General features: G+C 30.3%; 1 protein-coding gene across 3 annotated transcripts; it reads left to right on the top strand.

Annotated features, from left to right (window-relative positions):
- Positions 1–2,302: 2,302 nt before the first annotated feature.
- On the top strand, positions 2,303–16,787 carry LOC144556947 (thioredoxin-like protein CITRX, chloroplastic). 3 transcript variants are annotated; one of them, XM_078305459.1, is made up of 5 exons: positions 2,303–2,572; positions 3,049–3,171; positions 4,601–4,681; positions 5,240–5,389; positions 16,609–16,787. In XM_078305459.1, exons 1-4 carry the CDS (start codon positions 2,330–2,332, stop codon positions 5,354–5,356), a joined length of 564 nt encoding a protein of 187 aa, XP_078161585.1. In that variant the 5' UTR covers positions 2,303–2,329; the 3' UTR covers positions 5,357–5,389; positions 16,609–16,787. The 3 variants fall into 3 exon arrangements, with proteins under 3 accessions (XP_078161585.1, XP_078161584.1, XP_078161582.1); XM_078305458.1 differs by having other exon boundaries at positions 5,240–5,398; XM_078305456.1 differs by lacking the exon at positions 16,609–16,787 and having other exon boundaries at positions 5,240–5,473.
- Positions 16,788–18,244: the final 1,457 nt, after the last annotated feature.

The raw sequence follows: 18,244 nt of genomic DNA, 5'->3' as shown, positions 1-18,244 counted from the left end.
TTATTCCTCTCCTCTTTTTGTCTCTTTTGGATAAAATTTATCCTGACAGAATGCAACTGCTATTAAACAAGAAATTTGTGTCAACTGTGAAAAAGAAACGAATAGAAAAATGATAAAAGAAAAATCTAAGAACCTTATATATGTAAAAAAAAACTCTTTATCTCTCTCCCTCTTTTTTTTTTTTTTGAAAAATTCTTCCTATCCTCTTTTTGTCTTTTTTGGACAAAATTTATCTTGACAGAATGCTGCTGCTATTAAGTAAGGAATTTGTGTCCACTGTGGAAAAAAAATGAATAAAAAATGATAAAAGATAAAATAAGGCTCTAAGAATCTTATACATGTAAAAAAACTCTTCATCTCTCCGTAATTTTTTTCTTTGAAAAACTCTCCCTCCTCTTTCTTTATCTCTTTTTTGAATAAAATTTATAATAATTTTCTAAGTCAATATAACTCTCTTTCTCCTCTCCTCTCCTCTCTCTCCATCTCTTTTTGAGTATAATGTTAAATTTCAATTTTCAATTTTCGTCTTCCTATGTGTTGTTGTATCAAATAAAAGCAATATTAGTATGTATAATTATTCAATATCACTTTTTTTTTTTTTAACTTTTTGTCTCATAATCTTATTTTTTTATCGTGTTAGATCCTGAATATAGACAGATTTCTTGCTATTGTTCTTTTTTCTCTCTAGCCTTATCAAGCTGAGCTTAGGGTTTCCATTCCTAAGACTTAATGCGGCCATTTTTATTAATACCCTTAAGAAAAAAATTAATTTTAAAAATAACTATCAGTTCTGTTTTTTTTCAAAATTAACCTAACCGCCAGGTCCACGGGCGGCCCAATAAATAAGCAAACCGCCTGGCCCACGGGCGGTCTCCTTTTTTTTTTTTTTTTTTAGAGAGATCTGAGTATTTTGATTTAAATAATTTTGTGAAGAAAAAGTTTTCTTGTTTAGAGTGTATGCCAAAAAAATAAGATATTTGATAAATTTATGAAGTGATGTCGTAACTCTTTATAACTTTGATTTTATTTGTCAGTTAGATATCACAAGTTTAAATATAACACTAATGAAGGACTTGACATTTATTCAAAAAATTTCAAGCTCTGACAGCTTGTTGATCTTTTTCTCTTTTTTCGGTTTTTATAATATATGTATAATATATACATATATACATACATATATTGGGCCGCCCGGGGGGAGGGGGGGGGGGGGTTTGGTCCCCTAGGAGACCGCCCGTGGGCCAGGCGGTTTGCTTATTTATTGGGCCGCCCGTGGGCCTGGCGGTTAGGTTAGTTTTAAAAAAAAAACAGAACTGATGGTTATTTTTAAATTCAAAAATGTTAAACCATTCAACCACAATTTGATTAGAATTACATTTTTAACCAACAACAAATGATAGTCATATATTTCAGTGTTATAAAAAACGTCCGTTTAGATCGATTAATCGGCCGATTAGTCGTTGGTGGTAACTAAAGCATCACGGATTTTCCTGATTAATCAACCGATTATTTTTAATTATGGCCAATTATTTCTAATTATTTTTGATTAATTACTTGGCAGTACCCGTCCGATTATTTACAACACTGATATATTTATCTCTTTTTGGCTGAAAACCAAAGTGTTGACCAACATTTGGCTTTGATTACCAAAATAAATGTGGGCCTACAAAAATGATATTGGTAAAAGATTAATCAATCAGCATTGAGAAAAACATGTTGCAGATACTAATCAAGTCGATCTCTATAACCAGTGTTTTAAAATGCGGCCGCATGGGCCGCATATGCGTATGCGGTCGGCAGTTATGTTCAGAATGCCTATGCGGTTTTGACCATGCGGCCGCATATGCGGTCCGAATATGCGGTCATGTGGATTAAAAATGCGGCTATGCGGTCTGAATATGCGGCCATGCGGACTGAAATATGCGGCCATGCAGTCTTCCCATGCGATTTTGATAATTTGATTGTATTTTAATTAAAATTTATATTAAAAAAGTCAAAAAATTATCGTTGGTTATGTTATTATGTGAAAACAAATTCAAATATATGAATATGAATATATATATATATATACGTGAATTTTTATTTTAAAATCCGCATATGCGGTATGTAGTGGCCTTCCACATGCATGAACAAAACCGCATTTTAAAACACTGTCTATAACACAGTTACACAGCAGAGCAGAGCAGACAATAATCCCAAATTGAATTTCAAAACGCACGCACAGATGACTACATTTCAGAAGGCCACAGCTAATTCCAGTTCCAACTAGATAAACCCTTTCTCTTTCTCTTTCTTCGTCTCACAAATACAAAACCTTGTCTTGTCACAGGCGATGGCTGCTGCTTCTATCCAAACCTCTCTCCCTCTTTCTTTCTCTCTCTCTCTCTCTAACCCCAGAAGAAAGTTGCCTTCTTTTCTCTCCTCCTCTCTCCCTCTCTCGGAAGCTCGCAACTTGAGCAGCGTGAATAGCCCCTTCCTCTCCATTTCAATCCCCAACTTGAGCAGAGCGAGAGTCGTCTCCGGTCAGATCAAAGGACCCATTCCTCGTAGGTACTTAGGAGATGATTATGTTGTGGTGAGTATTTTGGTTTGCATTTTAGTCCCTGTTTTTATATTAATTTCAAAGTACCCATTTATTAAAGGAGGAATTTCATGTATACCCCTCAAAAACTTAGAAATTTAGCATCTTCTCTTCTAAATTTCAAATTAGGTATTTTCCCCTCTAAGACCGACATTTTGCTTAAGCATGCTACATATTTTTTATGCTGTTAATAAATAGTTATAATATAGAAGACAATAAAATGGGTAAATTTGAGACTTTTTGAAGTTTAGAGGGGGAAGGATGTAATTTCAAAGTTAGAGGGGATCATACTTAATTTTGAAGTTTAGGGGTATACATGAAATTCCTTCATATCTCCTTACCATATTTTATTTCATGGATAAAATAGTGTTAATGATCAATTAAAATTGTAGAATTTAGAAAATATGTACAGAAATTAAGAACTGTTTTTTTTTTTTTTTTTTCCTTTCATTTTTTATAATTTTGAGTAGAAAAAGGTGACGGCAAAACAAGTACATAAATTGGTAAAAGCGGACAGAAAGCTACCTTTGATTATTGGTTTCTACGCCACGTGGTGTGGTCCCTGCGTGCATATGGCACAAGAGCTTGAAATGGTGTGTATATATATCTTCTCAACGTACATAAGCTTACAAATCATAGTTGATAAAATGTATGGTAAAAAATATAAGAATTATTGTCTATTATATGAATTTGTGTCTCCAAATATTTTACATGTTTTAGATTAATTTTACTATTTGTTTAGATCGGTAGTAGTAACTACTTTTGAATGGTCTAGAATCTTTCAATCCAGTGGTTTTCTACCTATCTAAAATAAATAGTAAAAAATTGCTAAAAAATATAAAATTTGGCCTCCAAGTACTTGATTTCCGTATTTACTCACAAGTCACAACTATGCCCAAATTACCCTTCTAAGTATCACAGTTAGTCTAATTTTGTTATTTGCTGTTTTTGGAGAGTCATGTGAGGCATTTCTTGTATATATTATGACCGTTTTTAGGGTCATATAAGAAATCTATGTGCATTTTTTCCAGTGCTTTTCTTAAAAAAAAAAAAAAAAAAATCCTATTTTAATAAATGTGCTAGTTAGAAACTATCAGAATCCATGCCCAATTTTGATGCCACTCTTCTCTGGATAAATTTACTTAGTATACCATATTGTGCACATAAAGTAAAGAAGGTGATTATAAGGCACAATGGGAAATATTTTAATGCGACTGTTTTCTGGTACATTCATGATGTGACTGTTTTCTGGTATACAATATTGTGCATTTTGATGTGACTGTTTTCTGGTACATACATGACTTCGTGCTAAATAGAAGCAAATTGTGGGTATATTACTTATATATTTTGGGTATTTCTATAACTTTAGCTTGCGGTGGGTACATTTTACATAAGAAATGCATAGTGAACTTGGAGGCCAAATTTTAGATTTTTAAGATTTTTTTTACTATTTTTTTAGATCGGTAGTAATAACTACTTTTTTGGATGGTCTAGAATCTTTATATCTAGTGATTTTCCACATATCTAAAAAAACAGTAAAAAAGTTTCACACTGTGACCAAATTACCCTTCTTTTTTGTCTTCCGTATTTACGTAAGAGAAGAAGAAAAGAGTGATTTGAGTTCACTTAAAGCAGCACAGTTGGTCTACTTTTTTTGTTATTTGCTGTTTTTGGAGGGTCATGTGACGTATTTCTTGTTTATATTATGATCATTTTTAGGGTCATATAAGGAACTGTAGGTGCATTTGAGTACTTTTCTTTAAAAAAAAAGGAAATCCTATTTTAACAAAGGTGCTAGTTGGAAACTACCAGAAACTATGCCCAATTTTGATGTGACCGTTTTTGGGATAAATTTACTTAGTATACAATATTGTGCACATTAAGTAAAGAGGGTAATTATGAGGAACAATGGGAAAAACACCAGTGCAAAATCTGGTATTTGGTACTTTTACTATATACCAGTAAAATTCACGATTTACTGGTACATTACTTGTATAAGTTGGGTACTACTAATAATTTCAGCTTGCGGTAGAGTGTGAGGATCGTGCTATAGTTGTAAAGGTTGATACTGACGAAGAGTATGAATTTGCAAGAGATATGCAGGTAATATTTTATTACTAAAATTATATTAATATTAATTCAAGTGAGGCTATGGTAATATGCATATTACATAGCTTTTTTGTGCTATGGACTCATATCTCTTATTTCGAAGTCCAAATTATCTATCAGAACTGCTCAACATAATATCCATATAAACAAACATGTACTTGCTGATTAAATTTTATATTTTTTAGTCTTTTTACTATTTATTTAGATATATAGAAAATCTCTTGTTCTAAACAAATTTGACCATTCGAAACCAGTGAATTTTTACTATCTGAAAAAATGGTAATTTTTTTTTAAAAAATTTGTAAAATTTGGTCTCCAGGTACATTTTCATATGGAGATCATGTTTAATGGTTCGGATCGACGGTTTGAACTTTGAAAATAAAAATATGGATTCATAGTTTAGATTAATCATAATATGCATATTATTACCATAGCCTTAATTTATTTGTATGACCGATTTTAGAACTTGGCAAGGGTGATTGTATAAGGTACCAAAGTATGATATGTGAATTAGTAGTATATATAAATTGGATATTTTTGTTCAAATTCCAGGTTCGGGGCTTGCCGACATTGTATTTTATTAGCCCAAACCCGAAGAAAAAGGCGATTAGAACAGAAGGGCTTATTCCTTCAGTCGGGATCCACGATATAATTGACAATGAGATGTAAAAACGAAGAGAATTCTGAGTTTTGTATTATTATGTTTTTGATGTAGGAAAGTGTTAGTTTTAATTTTGTAGATTAATTAATTTCAAATTTTGATCATATATTTAGATTTTAGAACCATGAGGTTAAAAGTTTCTCTTCTTTATGTTATTTATGTTATTTATCTATCTATTATACTGTGGGGGAAGATGAAAATTTAAATTAAGCATTCCATAAATAATGAAATTAAAATAGAAAAAAAAAATTTGAACTAGTATATAGTCAGTAATGAATGAAAGCATGAATCATGAATTAATGCATGGTGATGGTGTAATTATCCATATTCCGATCAATGGAATGGGCATTTTGCCTTTTAAAAAAAAAAATGAATTAATGCATGGTTATCTAATTCTTTTTTTAAAATCATGACATGAGACAGGTTTCTTATCTTAAAATATTTATATCAAATTATTCATCCTGAGTTTTAAACATGCAATTTTTAAAGTGAAAGACATTAATTTTAACCACTAGATTAAATGTTGGGTTTTAAAAAAAAAAATGAAAACTAAGTTTGATCCGTGATATGAGATAATATTTATATTTTTAAATTTCAAATAGTCGATCTGTATATTGGAATCCTTTTACTATCATTTTAAATATAGTCCAAAAATTTTAGACTTTGATTTTCTACTTATTTTTACTAAAATAATCTAAAAAAATATAAAATTTGGTCTTGAAATACATTTTCATATAAAAAAAAAAAAACTATTTGAACTTTAAAAGTAAAAAGTATAAATCCATATTACAAGTTTTTCCTTAATATACAGAAATAAATCAGCTGGAACATGCTATTCTAATCCCAACAATTCAAATTTTTCAATGCATGAATCTCAATGTGAAATATTTTTTTCATGCGTAAATCTCAATGAAGATCAACGGTTTAGGTTCTTGTTATACCCAATAATAATCTAAATTTCATAGGTGTCATAGACTCAAAGGGCTTCTCTCCTAATTCAAAAACCATTAATGGTAATGTGTCCATTATGAATAAATAAGACCCATATTCAAGAACTCTGGTTTTTAATTTTAATGAATATTTTGGGCCCTGTAAAAAGCCCATTAGGCCCAAGATATTTTTATTATTGAAACCATGCCTTGTGATGAGTAAGCAGCACTAACTAAATTGGTCGTAAAAACTTACTTTTTAAAACCAAATGTTCCTCTATAATAATCCTCTCTTTAAGATGTACCCGATTATATATATTGTGCTGTTTTCAAAAGCACAAGTTGTGCAGTCCATATTTAACATAAAATGTCAGAAATTAAGAATTATTGTTTTGAAAGCTGGTTGAGTGCATTAAGAGAGTAAAGCTAATATACACTTAAGTGTACCGTACTCTTAAGTTTAGGCCGTTCGATTTCTTTAAAAGTCGTGCAGATTCTTTAAAAGTCGTGAAAGCACGACTTTTAAAGAAATCAAACGGCCTAAACTTAAGAGTACGATACACTTAAGTGTATATTAGCTTTACTCGCATTAAGAATATTATTATTATGCTAAAGTTATGCATTAACTAGAGAATATAGCTACAATTTACAATCTCAAATTAGGGAAAAAGGTTCTGTCAACCCTTTTCAGTTTTCCGGCTCTTAATTTTACTATCAAATTGGGGTTTTAAGTGCGCATTTTCAGTTTTTTTTTTTTTTTTTGACCAATTTAATTAATTAATTAATCATGTTTTCGGAGGCGCTGCGCACACGGTATGAGCTCTTTTAAATGAATGCGGAGTTAATTAATCAACAGGTAGCAAAGTTAGTAGGGCCCACCGCTTTTTCCTTTGGATTTATTAGCAAATAATTAATTAATTAATGCGGCTTAAATGCATGTAACGCTGCAATTGTTGACTTAATTAATGCGGCTTAAATGCATGGAACGCTGCAATTGTTGACTAACCAAGTAGCTTCCATTATTTCATATATATCCTCACCTCACTGAGTCACTGTCCTTCCATTAATATTTATACATAAATATCTGTTGTTTCTAGAGATGTTGACTAACCTTCCATTAATAGTCCATATATATCCTCACTGAGTCACTATCCTTCCATACACTTGGCCAGTGATAAAATGATCATATCTGTAGTACTTGTATGCTTGACTCATTTTATATTATTAATAAATAATAAATAAAGCGGAGAGAGTTCAAATATCTATATTATTTTGCATTCACCGTGTCTCTATTTTTCAAATTTTTTAATAACAAAAATTTTAAAATTTATATATCAAAATAAAACTATTAAATATGATATATTTAATTTTCTCTATGCACATAAAAATGATCACTTTTTAATTTTAGATTTATATAAATCAATAATTTAAAATTAACGACCATAACTTATTCACATCAATATATTTTTGCAAGCTCTTAAGAACTTGTCTTTGGTCTAGTGGTAAAGGCACATGACTCCTAAGAAGTCATGGCTTCAAAACCCACAATGGAGGTTTGAAAGTGTGTTGGGTAGCTTGGTCTTTTGCAAGTTCTTGATAACAATTTAAATAAAGTTAAATGTCATAATCATTTATATGTGCATGGAAAAAATGATGTCGACCTTATCTAATATTTTTATTTTGATATTTCAGTTTTAATTATAAGTTATTAAAGTTTTAAAAATAGTGATACAAAAATGAGACATATCAACTTTACTCTAACGCGCATGAGGTCGATCGGTTTTTATTTTATTTTAAAAATGTTGGGGTTTGGTTTGTTCGTTCCAACCGGTTTGAAAAAGGTTGGGGTTCGGTTTACTCTAAAGCCCATGTAGCAATTTATGTAGCAAGTATGTTTTAACTAAATTTAGACTTCTCCACATAAAATAAATATATTTAATAAAAGAAAGATTATGTAATTAGAGGGCTGATATTCAATTCGAAAATTCATCTTTCAATCTCAGCCGTTGGCGGATCAGGACAACTACGTGCATAATATAAAAATGGAGATATACTTCACATTATAAGGGTTAAAAAAAAAACTAAGGGCATCAATTAAAAGTATATAGAGAGAATTTGTAAAATAAGTTTCAAAAACAACCTTTTTTTTTTTTTAGATGTTTTATGGCTGTATATATCAACAAAAGATGATTTCTTCACCTGAATTGAACTCACCCCTTCAATTTTCAGTTTTCACACTGATATTCGCAGTAATTATCACGAGGAAAAATCTCCCACCGAATTTTGCAACAACATGCAACAACAAACAACAAACTATTTCTTCTTGCTGATTAAGAAAATAAATAAAAAATAAAATTCTATTTCTAATTAATGTGGCATGATCAAATCTCTTTTTCTTTTTACAAGAAGTAATGAGGAATTTTGTGAATAAATCTTCAATTTATATGGGACAAAAAATTAACAAATAACATATTTACACATTAATTAGAACTGCAGATTTAGCTCATTAATTAAAAATACTGAAGTGTATCAGGACCCATTAATAAAAAAAAACATATTTGCACATTAAAATCGTGAATCATCCTTCGATGGAGCCAAAATTTGCTATCTCGATCTGAAGACAAATAAGATGCGACTATATATACAAATATTAACATATATATCAAAAATCAAACCATGCCTTGCATGAAAGGAGGAGAGCAATACGTAGCCAAGAACAACCCGCCAACTAAGCCACAAATAAGATGCCTATATGGCGATCTTCGATTAGCATGTCGGCAAGTCATTCTTGGCTGTGTTCCCCTCTCATCGCTTCAAGCAAGGCACCGTGACTCTCTCTTTCGCCACCTTTCTCTCTTCCTTACAAACACACACAAATGCACGAGTTCATGCCACCTCAATTACCCCTCTCTCTATATATAAGAAGGTTACCTCAGGTTCCTTTTTCCTTCTTATATAATTTTTATAATCTGATGGTATATATATATCCTGTTGATGATATGATGATAAGGCCACCAGGCACCATTTGCAAGAATATAATCAAAGAGTTTTGGCCCCAGCATTTGTAAGGGGTTTCATTTTTTTTTTCTTTTGAAAATGATCCCGTAAAAAAAAAAGAATTCAATTTATGTCCTTGCAAGAACTAACTTAAAATATACATATAATGGTTTAGAACCTTTATCATAATATTTTGACAATCTTCAGATTATTTATATATTTAATTTTAAATTTTTCAAAAGTTAGAAATAATATTTATATATGTTGTCATCGAATACCATCAAACATTGACCATTGGAAATTTAGGTTGTATGATGAATGATAAAACTTACATGAAATTATTATGTGTATCAATGAGAGGAGAGTTCAAATGTCTCGTGTTTTTAATATCTCATATTTTTATCTTCATTTTCAAAATCTAAACATCTAATCCGAACCGCTTAACATGATCTCTATATTAAAATGTGCTTGAAGACCAAATTATATACAACAATAACAACAACCAAGTCTTTAGTCCCAAACAAGTTGGGTTAGGCTAGAAATGAAACCCAATCACAAGGAGACCAAATTATATATTTTTTGAAAAAAAAAAACTTCTTTACTATTTATTTAGATAGGTACTAAATCACTGTTTTTTAGAAATTCTGGACTATCTAAAAATAATAATTTTACGCCTATCTAAAAAATAGTAAAATATTTCCAAAAATATATAAAATTTGATCTATAAACATATTTTGATATAGAGATCATGTTGAGCAGTTCGAATAATATATCTGTTATATATTGAGAAACAAATAAAATCCATCAACTACCAAAACAAAAAAGGACTACCGGTTGAAAATTGTCAAATTAAGTGATTATTTTAATTTAATTAAATAGTTCAGCAATTTTTAAATTTTTTTTCATCCCATACAACCTCCATGAAAAAGATATAATTATAAATACAACCTATTTGTTACAACTTACAAGGCATTGCTTTTGAAATAAAGTACACTATAGCTATTATAGAGGATTTTTTTTTTCTTTTATTGTATTTTTTTTAAGAAAAGTGATTTCCACCAGTTTTATTACAAAACTATAGTAAATGTTCATACAAACTATTACCTTAAACTAAATTTCAAAAGACAGTAATAAAGAAGTTCATAGCACAACACCAAAGCAACTACAACGTAGTACTAGACTTAAGGCTACCAAAATACAACACTTAGAACTAACTACATAACAGAAGTATTATTTCTAAAACTGGAGGAGTTCTCAGCAACACAAGGACCAGAAGGAGAAGTAGAACTAGAGCTAGACTCAGAACCAAAAGGAGAAATGGAGAGCAGTGGTCCAGCATCTCTATCAATTTGGTTATAAACCTCAAGATATGCTAGAAAATCTTCCAAATCAGACCCTTTTAATCTGACCCCAGATAGTGACTATCTTATCGTTAGCATATCGGTAAGTCATTCTTGGCTGTGTTACCCTCGCCTCGCTTCAAGCAAGACACCGTGATTCTCTCTTTCGCCTTCTTTCTCTCTTCACACACACAAATGCACGAGTTCATACGACCTCTATACCCCTCTTTCTCTATATATAAGGTTACCTCAGGTGTTCCTTTTTCCTTCTTGTATTATTTTTATAATTTGATGGTATATATCTTGTTGATGATATGATGATAAGGCCACCGGCCAGTCACCATTTGCAAGAAATTTCCATTTATGGAAGATCCGATTGTCTGAAAAATGCGTTGGTGAAGCTTTATATTTATTTTTTGGGTTAACACCACTCAAATTTGAACAACACCAAAGAGTTTTGTTCAAAATAAAAAATAGAATATAATTAGTCAATAGTGGAGAATAGGATGCCGACAAGTCATGGAAAATGTTCTGAGTTTTGTATCATTAGGTCGATATATATACCCTTAACTATATATTATCTTTATCATAATGGATTTTATTTATACTCTATTCTTATTTGTTAAAATAATTAGATTATAAAGGATAAAATACTTCATCGAGAAATTTTTCCCTTTTTAACATAGTAATTGTAGGTATTGTTGCAAGCATAGTTTGTGTTGATATGTATAAAGATCCAACTAGTATTTTGTCCATACTTTGCCTACGGGTTCAAAATTCAAACATAAAATACAAAAAATAGAAGCGAATCAGACTAAATATTTTGTTCTTTAACAATATTTGTATTTTTATAATTTCTCTTTATTCAACAATGAAATGAATTATTTTCTCTTTATTTTTTCGTTAAATAAGAAGGTAATCAATATTTAGTGAGCAAACATGTTAATTACTTTCTTATTTTGTAGGTATTATTGCAAAACACAGTTTGTGTTCACATGTATAAAGCTCCAACTAGTATATTGTTCGTTCTTTGCTAATGGCTCAAAATTAGAAGCAAATCAGATCAAATATTTTCATCTAAACATATTTGTGTTTTTATAATTTCTCTTTATTCAAAAATAATGAAATGAACTATTATGTCTTTACTTCTCAGTTAAACAGAAATTATAAAAATATTTGGTATGATTTGCTTCTAAATTTAAAGAGAAATTATACATGTGAGCTTAATTTGTTAAATGCATTGACAAGTGCATATCCATAGTGACTGAAATTAAGGTTTTATTTAACTACAAGTTTACAATATATGGCTGAAATATATATATTTGCCATGACTTATTATCAAAATTGTTTAATGGTATATATTAACGTGTAATTAAACTTGTATATTCGATGGTAGATACATAATAAATGAAGAAATTAACATAGCTAGAAATAGCTATTTTCAGTTTTGACAAAGTACTATAATCATTTAATATACCAGTTCACCATCGATCTTAATTATATGATATGGTCAGGTCAATCATAGAATATACAAGTTTAATTTGTTCCTTCAGTTTAGATCAGGGATGCATGATATATAATTATATATGTACAAGTTCACCCATCACAGAATTTACCAGTTTCATTCTTTCCAGTTAACATATAATCAGATCCATAAAATACAAATTTCTAAGCTGGGTTAGGCTTTGGATTGGCAACCAATTGCAAGTTTAATTAAAATATCATAATGCAACTGCTGTAATTATATAAATTAAACTGGCTCGTATATTTAAATCAAACCATGTCTTACATGAGAAGAGGAGAGCGAAACGTAGCCAAGAACAACCCTCCAACTTAGCCACTAATAAGATGCCTAGCTACATGGCGATCTTTCGTTAGCTTGCCGGCAAGTCATTCTTGGCTGTGTTCCCCTCTCCTCGTTTCAAGCAAGGAATCTTGACTATGTAAGTATGTATATATGGATTTCAAATCGGCTGCAATTCTATGTTAGAGAGTTACAGGGAGAGAAAAGAAAGAAGGAGAGAGAGACAGAGAGAGAATAACAGCAGATTTTTATCCCTATATAACTCTTCTTCTTTCTCTCTTTCATACAACCTCTCTATTAAACCCCTATATATATAGAGTTTACTTGAGGTATTTTTTTAATTTGATGCATGGTATATCTTGATGATAAGGCCACGTACCATGCATGCATGCATGCACCATTTGCAAGAACTTTCTATTTATGGAATTAAGATACGATCAAATCTGTTTTTCTTTTTACCAAAATTCTCGAGCAATTTTGGTGAATAAATCTTCAATTGAAATGTGACGAAAAATTAACAAATAACATATTTGCACATTAATTAGAACTACATACTTAGTGAACTGGTGCAAGCCTCGGCTCTCTATTTATACAGAGAGACACATGTTCAATTCTAAAAAATAGGACAAAGAAAGATGCTGGAGTGTACAAAATCCTTTAATTAAAAAAACATATTTGCACATTAAAATCATGAATCATCCTTCAATGAACACAACAAATAAGATGCGACTATATATACTAATCTTAACATATATATCAAAATCAAACCATGCCTTGCATGAGAGGAGGCGAGCGAAACATAGCCAAGAACAACCCGCCAACTAAGCCACAAATAAGATGCCTATATGGCGATCTTCGATTAGCATGTCGGCAAGTCATTCTTGGCTGTGTTCCCCTCTCCTCACTTCAAGCAAGGCACCGTGATTCTCTCTTTCGCCTCCTTTCTCTCTTCCTTACAAGCACACACAAATGCACGAGTTCATACAACCTCTATTACCCCTCTCTCTATATATAAGGTTACCTCAGGTGTTCCTTTTTCCTTCTTATATTATTTTTATAATTTGATGGTATATATCTTGTTGATGATATGATGATAAGGCCACCGGCCAGGCACCATTTGCAGGAAATTTTTATTTATGAAAGATCCGATTGTCTGAAAAACGCGTTGGTCAAGCTTTCTATTTAATTTTTGGGGTTAACACCGCTGAAAATTGGACAAACACTTGTTGCAAGAATAGAATCAAATAGTTTTGGTCAAAATATAAAAAAAAGAATATAATTATTCAATTAATAGTGGAGAATGTGATGCCAATAAATCATGGGAAATGTTCCGAATTTTGTGTCATGAAGAGTTAGGTCCATACATATATACACCCTTAAGTACTATATATTATCCTTATGGATCATAACCGCTGACATTAATGGATTTTATTTATACAATATTCTTATTTGTTAAAATAATTAGATTATAAAGGATAAATACTTAATCAATAGCATTTTCCCTTTTTAACATAGTAATTTGTAGGTATTGTTGCAAGCATAGTTTGTGTTGACACGTATAAATATCCAACTAATATTTTGTCCATGCTTCGCCTATGAATTCAAAATTCAAACATAAAATAAAAAAATAGAAGCAAATCAGACTAAATATTTTTGTTCTTTAACAATATTTGGATTTTTATAAATTCTCTTTATTCAACAATGAAATAAACTATTTTATCTTTATATACTTCTCCGTTAAATAAGAAAGTAATCAATATTTAGTGAGCAAACATATTAATTATTTTCTTAGTTAATTTGTAGGTATTGTTGCAATGTATAGTTTGTGTTCACATGTATAAATATCTAACTAGTATATATATTGCCCGTGCTTTGCTACGGGTTCAAAATTAGAAGCAAATCAGACCAAATATTTTCATCTAACAATATTTATATTTTTATAATTTCTCTTTATTCAACATTGAAATGAACTATTATGTCTTTATTTCTCTGTTAAAGAGAAATGATAAAAATATTTGATCTGATTTGCTTCTAAATTTAAAGAGAAATTATACATGTGAACTCAATTTGTTAAATGCATTGACATGTGCATATCCAAAGTGACTGAAATTAAGGCTTTATTTAACTACAGGTTTACAATAGCTGAAATATATATTTGCCATGACTTATTATCAAAATTATTTACTGTATATATATGAACGTGTAATCAAACTTGTAAATTCGATGATAGATACAAAATATATAAATGAAGAAACTTAGCTAGATCAGGGATGCATGATAATATGATACATATATGTACAAGTTCACCCAACACAGAATCTAGCAGTTTCATTCTTTCCAGTTAACATATGGATTAAATTTAGAGTGGAAAGGAGTGATGAAAATGATGTTTTATTGATTGCTTGTGTCTTTTACAATGTCTGTACGTGACTATTTATAGGCTAAAATTCTACCAACCATTAGGCTATTTTCTAATCTACAGAGACTGTAATCTGTATTCTAATTGTGTCTTAATTGCAAGATTTAATGGCCGTTGCTAATATCTAGCTAGATACCTAATCAGTGTGATAGCTATACATTTGGATGTTATATTATTTGTTGTCTAAGTTGTCAATGATGAGTAATATCTGAGGCAAAGATCTTTATTCTTCAATAATATGGATATCAGATCCATAAAATACAAATTTCTAAGCTGGGTTTAGGCTTTGGATTGGCAACCAAGTTTAATTAAATCATAACTTCTGTACTTGTATAAATTAAACTGGCAGCTGGTAAATTTAACCATTCCGTATAATTAAATCAATAATTTATATTGCACCAGACAGATTTCTGATCTATTTCTAAACAGAATCCGGACAAGTATTATTTCTGAAAGGTCTAAAACTGGATAAATTTTTATGGCCCCATCTTTTGAACTAAAAAATGAAAGCCAGAGATCCAGCCAGCCTCAAATAATATGATCGAATCTATATACATGCAACTGTTTACATATATAGTTATGAAAATCAAACCATGCCTTACATGAGAAGAGGAGAGCGAAACGTAGCCAAGAACAACCCGCCAACTTAGCTACAAATAAGATGCCTGTATATATATATATGGCGATCTTTCGTTAGCTTTTCCGGCAAGTCATTCTTGGCTGTGTTCCCCTTTCCTCGTTTCAAGCAAGGCATATTGGCTATATATGATATCTTTCTTCTCCTTTCTCTCTTTCATACAATCTCTCTGTTAAACCCCACTATATATAGAGTTTACATTAGGTACTTTTTAATTTGATGCATGGTATATCTTGATGATAAGGCCACCATGCATGCACCATTTGCAAGAACTTTCTATTTATTGAATTTGGTTAAAGACATGTAAAGGTACCATAATTTACTTGTGCATGTGCATGCATTATAACATTAATTAGCCACTGAATTTTTTATTTTTTGGGTTTACACCGGACAACAGAAACTTGTTGCAAGAATATAATCAAGATTTTTGGTCAAAATAAAAGAAGAAAAAAAGGAATATAATTATTCCATAGTGGAGAATGAGATGCCGACAAAATCATGGGAAATCATGTTCTGAATTTTGTGCCATGAAGAGTTATATAGGTCGACATATATATCTTCATCAAGTGCATGCGTATGTATGTATATATATGTTGTGTTGGAACAAATAATCTAACTTCAAATTTTGACGAAGATGAGCTTAATTTTAAAGATGAGATCAAAGTGTCAACATTATTATATGAGGAGGGATTTTATACTATTTTTTGGTAACACCAGATTACATCTTATATTTTTAAAATTTAAATAGTCGATTGAAACCGTTTAACATGATGGATATATTAAAATGTACTTGCAGATCAATGGTCTGAAAATAACCGATTTTGTAAAATACTTAACACATAGTAAAAAAAAAAAATTATATATAAAATATAATATGCAAGCACATTTTGATATAAAATGTTAGGTGTAATTGGGTGTCACAAAAAAAAGGGTGTAAGTGGATCCCTCCTCTTATTATAATATACATTATTTTTATGACAAATATATGGAATCATGCTTTTATTGGCTTTATTTTCCATGTTGCCAGAAATAATATTCCATCTATAGCATTTTAACAGCTAGCTCTAAACCATGGATGGAATTAACCTATTTGATTAAATACAATGGACATGTAAAAACGAAGAGAATTCTGAGTTTTATATTATTATGTTTTTGATGTAGGAAAGTGTTAGTTTTAATTTTGTAGATTAATTAATTTCAAATTTTGATCATATATTTAGATTTTAGAGCCATGAGGTTTGTTCTTGTACTGTTATAGAGGTTAAAAGTTTCCCTTCTTTATGTTATGTTATGTTATGTTATTTATTTATCTATTATATTGTGGGGGAAGATGAAAATTTGAATTAAGCATCCCATAACAAGTGATTAATTCATGATAATTAATGAAATTAAAATAGAAAAAAAATGAACTAGTATATGGTTAGTAATGAATGAAAGCGTGAATCATGAACTAATGCATAGTTATCTAATTATTTAAAAAAAAAAAAATTAAGATATGAGACAAGTTTCTTATCTTAAAAATATTTATATCAAATTATTCATCCTGAGTTTTAAAAATGCAATTTTTAAGGTGAAAAAACATTAATTTTAACAACTAGATTAAATGTCGGGTTTAAAAAAAATGAAAACTAAGTTTGATCTGTGATGTGAGATAATGTCTATGTTTTTAAATTTTAAATAGTTGATCTGTATGTTAGAATCTTTTTACTATCATTTTAGATAAAGTCCAAAAAATTTAGACTTTGATTTTCTACTTATTTTTACTAAAATAATATAAATTTTTTATAAAATTTGGTCTTCAAATACATTTTCATATAAAAATAATCATGTCAAAAGTAATTTAGATAAACTATTTGAACTTTAAAAGTAAAAAATATAAATCCATATTACAAGTTTTTCCTTAATATACATAAATAAATCAGCTGGAACATGCTATTCCAATTCAACAATTCAAATTTTTCAATGCACGAATCTCAATGGAATATTTTTTCATGTGCGAATCTCAATGAAGATCAATGGTTTAGGTTCTTGTTATACCCAATAATAATCTAAATTTCTGAAAAACTCAAACCACCATCAACCAAGCTATACGAAACAAAAAACCCAACAAAACGGAGCATGAGAGAGGAGCACTTATTACATGGGACCCACAGGTCATAGAGTGGAACAAGGCCATCCGCTCATAGAATGCCCAGTAACTGTTCGATCAAATGCCTAAGAGAACCATTTCCTCTTACAACATATGCTTTCCGGCTACGTGTTCAATTCCCAATTCGCACATGCAATATCACTGTTCTCGATCACGTGATGTACTGATGCATGTCTTCTCTTTCAATACCATGCTTCAGTGCCATGTTTCCAGTGGTGACCTGAGGAATGCTCGTAACCTGTTTGATGAAATGCCTGTGAAAGACCTGGTTTCATACAACACAATGATATCAGCCTATGCACGGCACGCGTTAAAAACAATGTAAATTCTCAATATACACAATAAGTCAATAATCATACACAATATAATTTTTTTTTGGGAGATTTTACTTTCTGATAATTTTTTTTGAAAGCTTTTAGTTTAATGAATACAGCCCGTATTTCTCTCCAAAAATAATCAAAGATTTTAAAATCCTTATTTTTACAATGTGAATATTTTAATTTCTTTTGTTTTGCAGGAACATTCAGTAGGAAGCCTACTTACTGGTAAATTACCAGTAGGTGCCGTAATTGGGCTCTGTGTTGAGCATGTATGATAATTGTTGTAAACTTTGTTGGCTAA

The sequence above is a fragment of the Carex rostrata genome, chromosome 7, assembly GCF_964058835.1.
Source record: "Carex rostrata chromosome 7, lpCarRost1.2, whole genome shotgun sequence".
Classification (NCBI taxonomy): domain Eukaryota; kingdom Viridiplantae; phylum Streptophyta; class Magnoliopsida; order Poales; family Cyperaceae; genus Carex; species Carex rostrata.
This window is presented reverse-complemented; position numbering and strand designations above follow the sequence as displayed.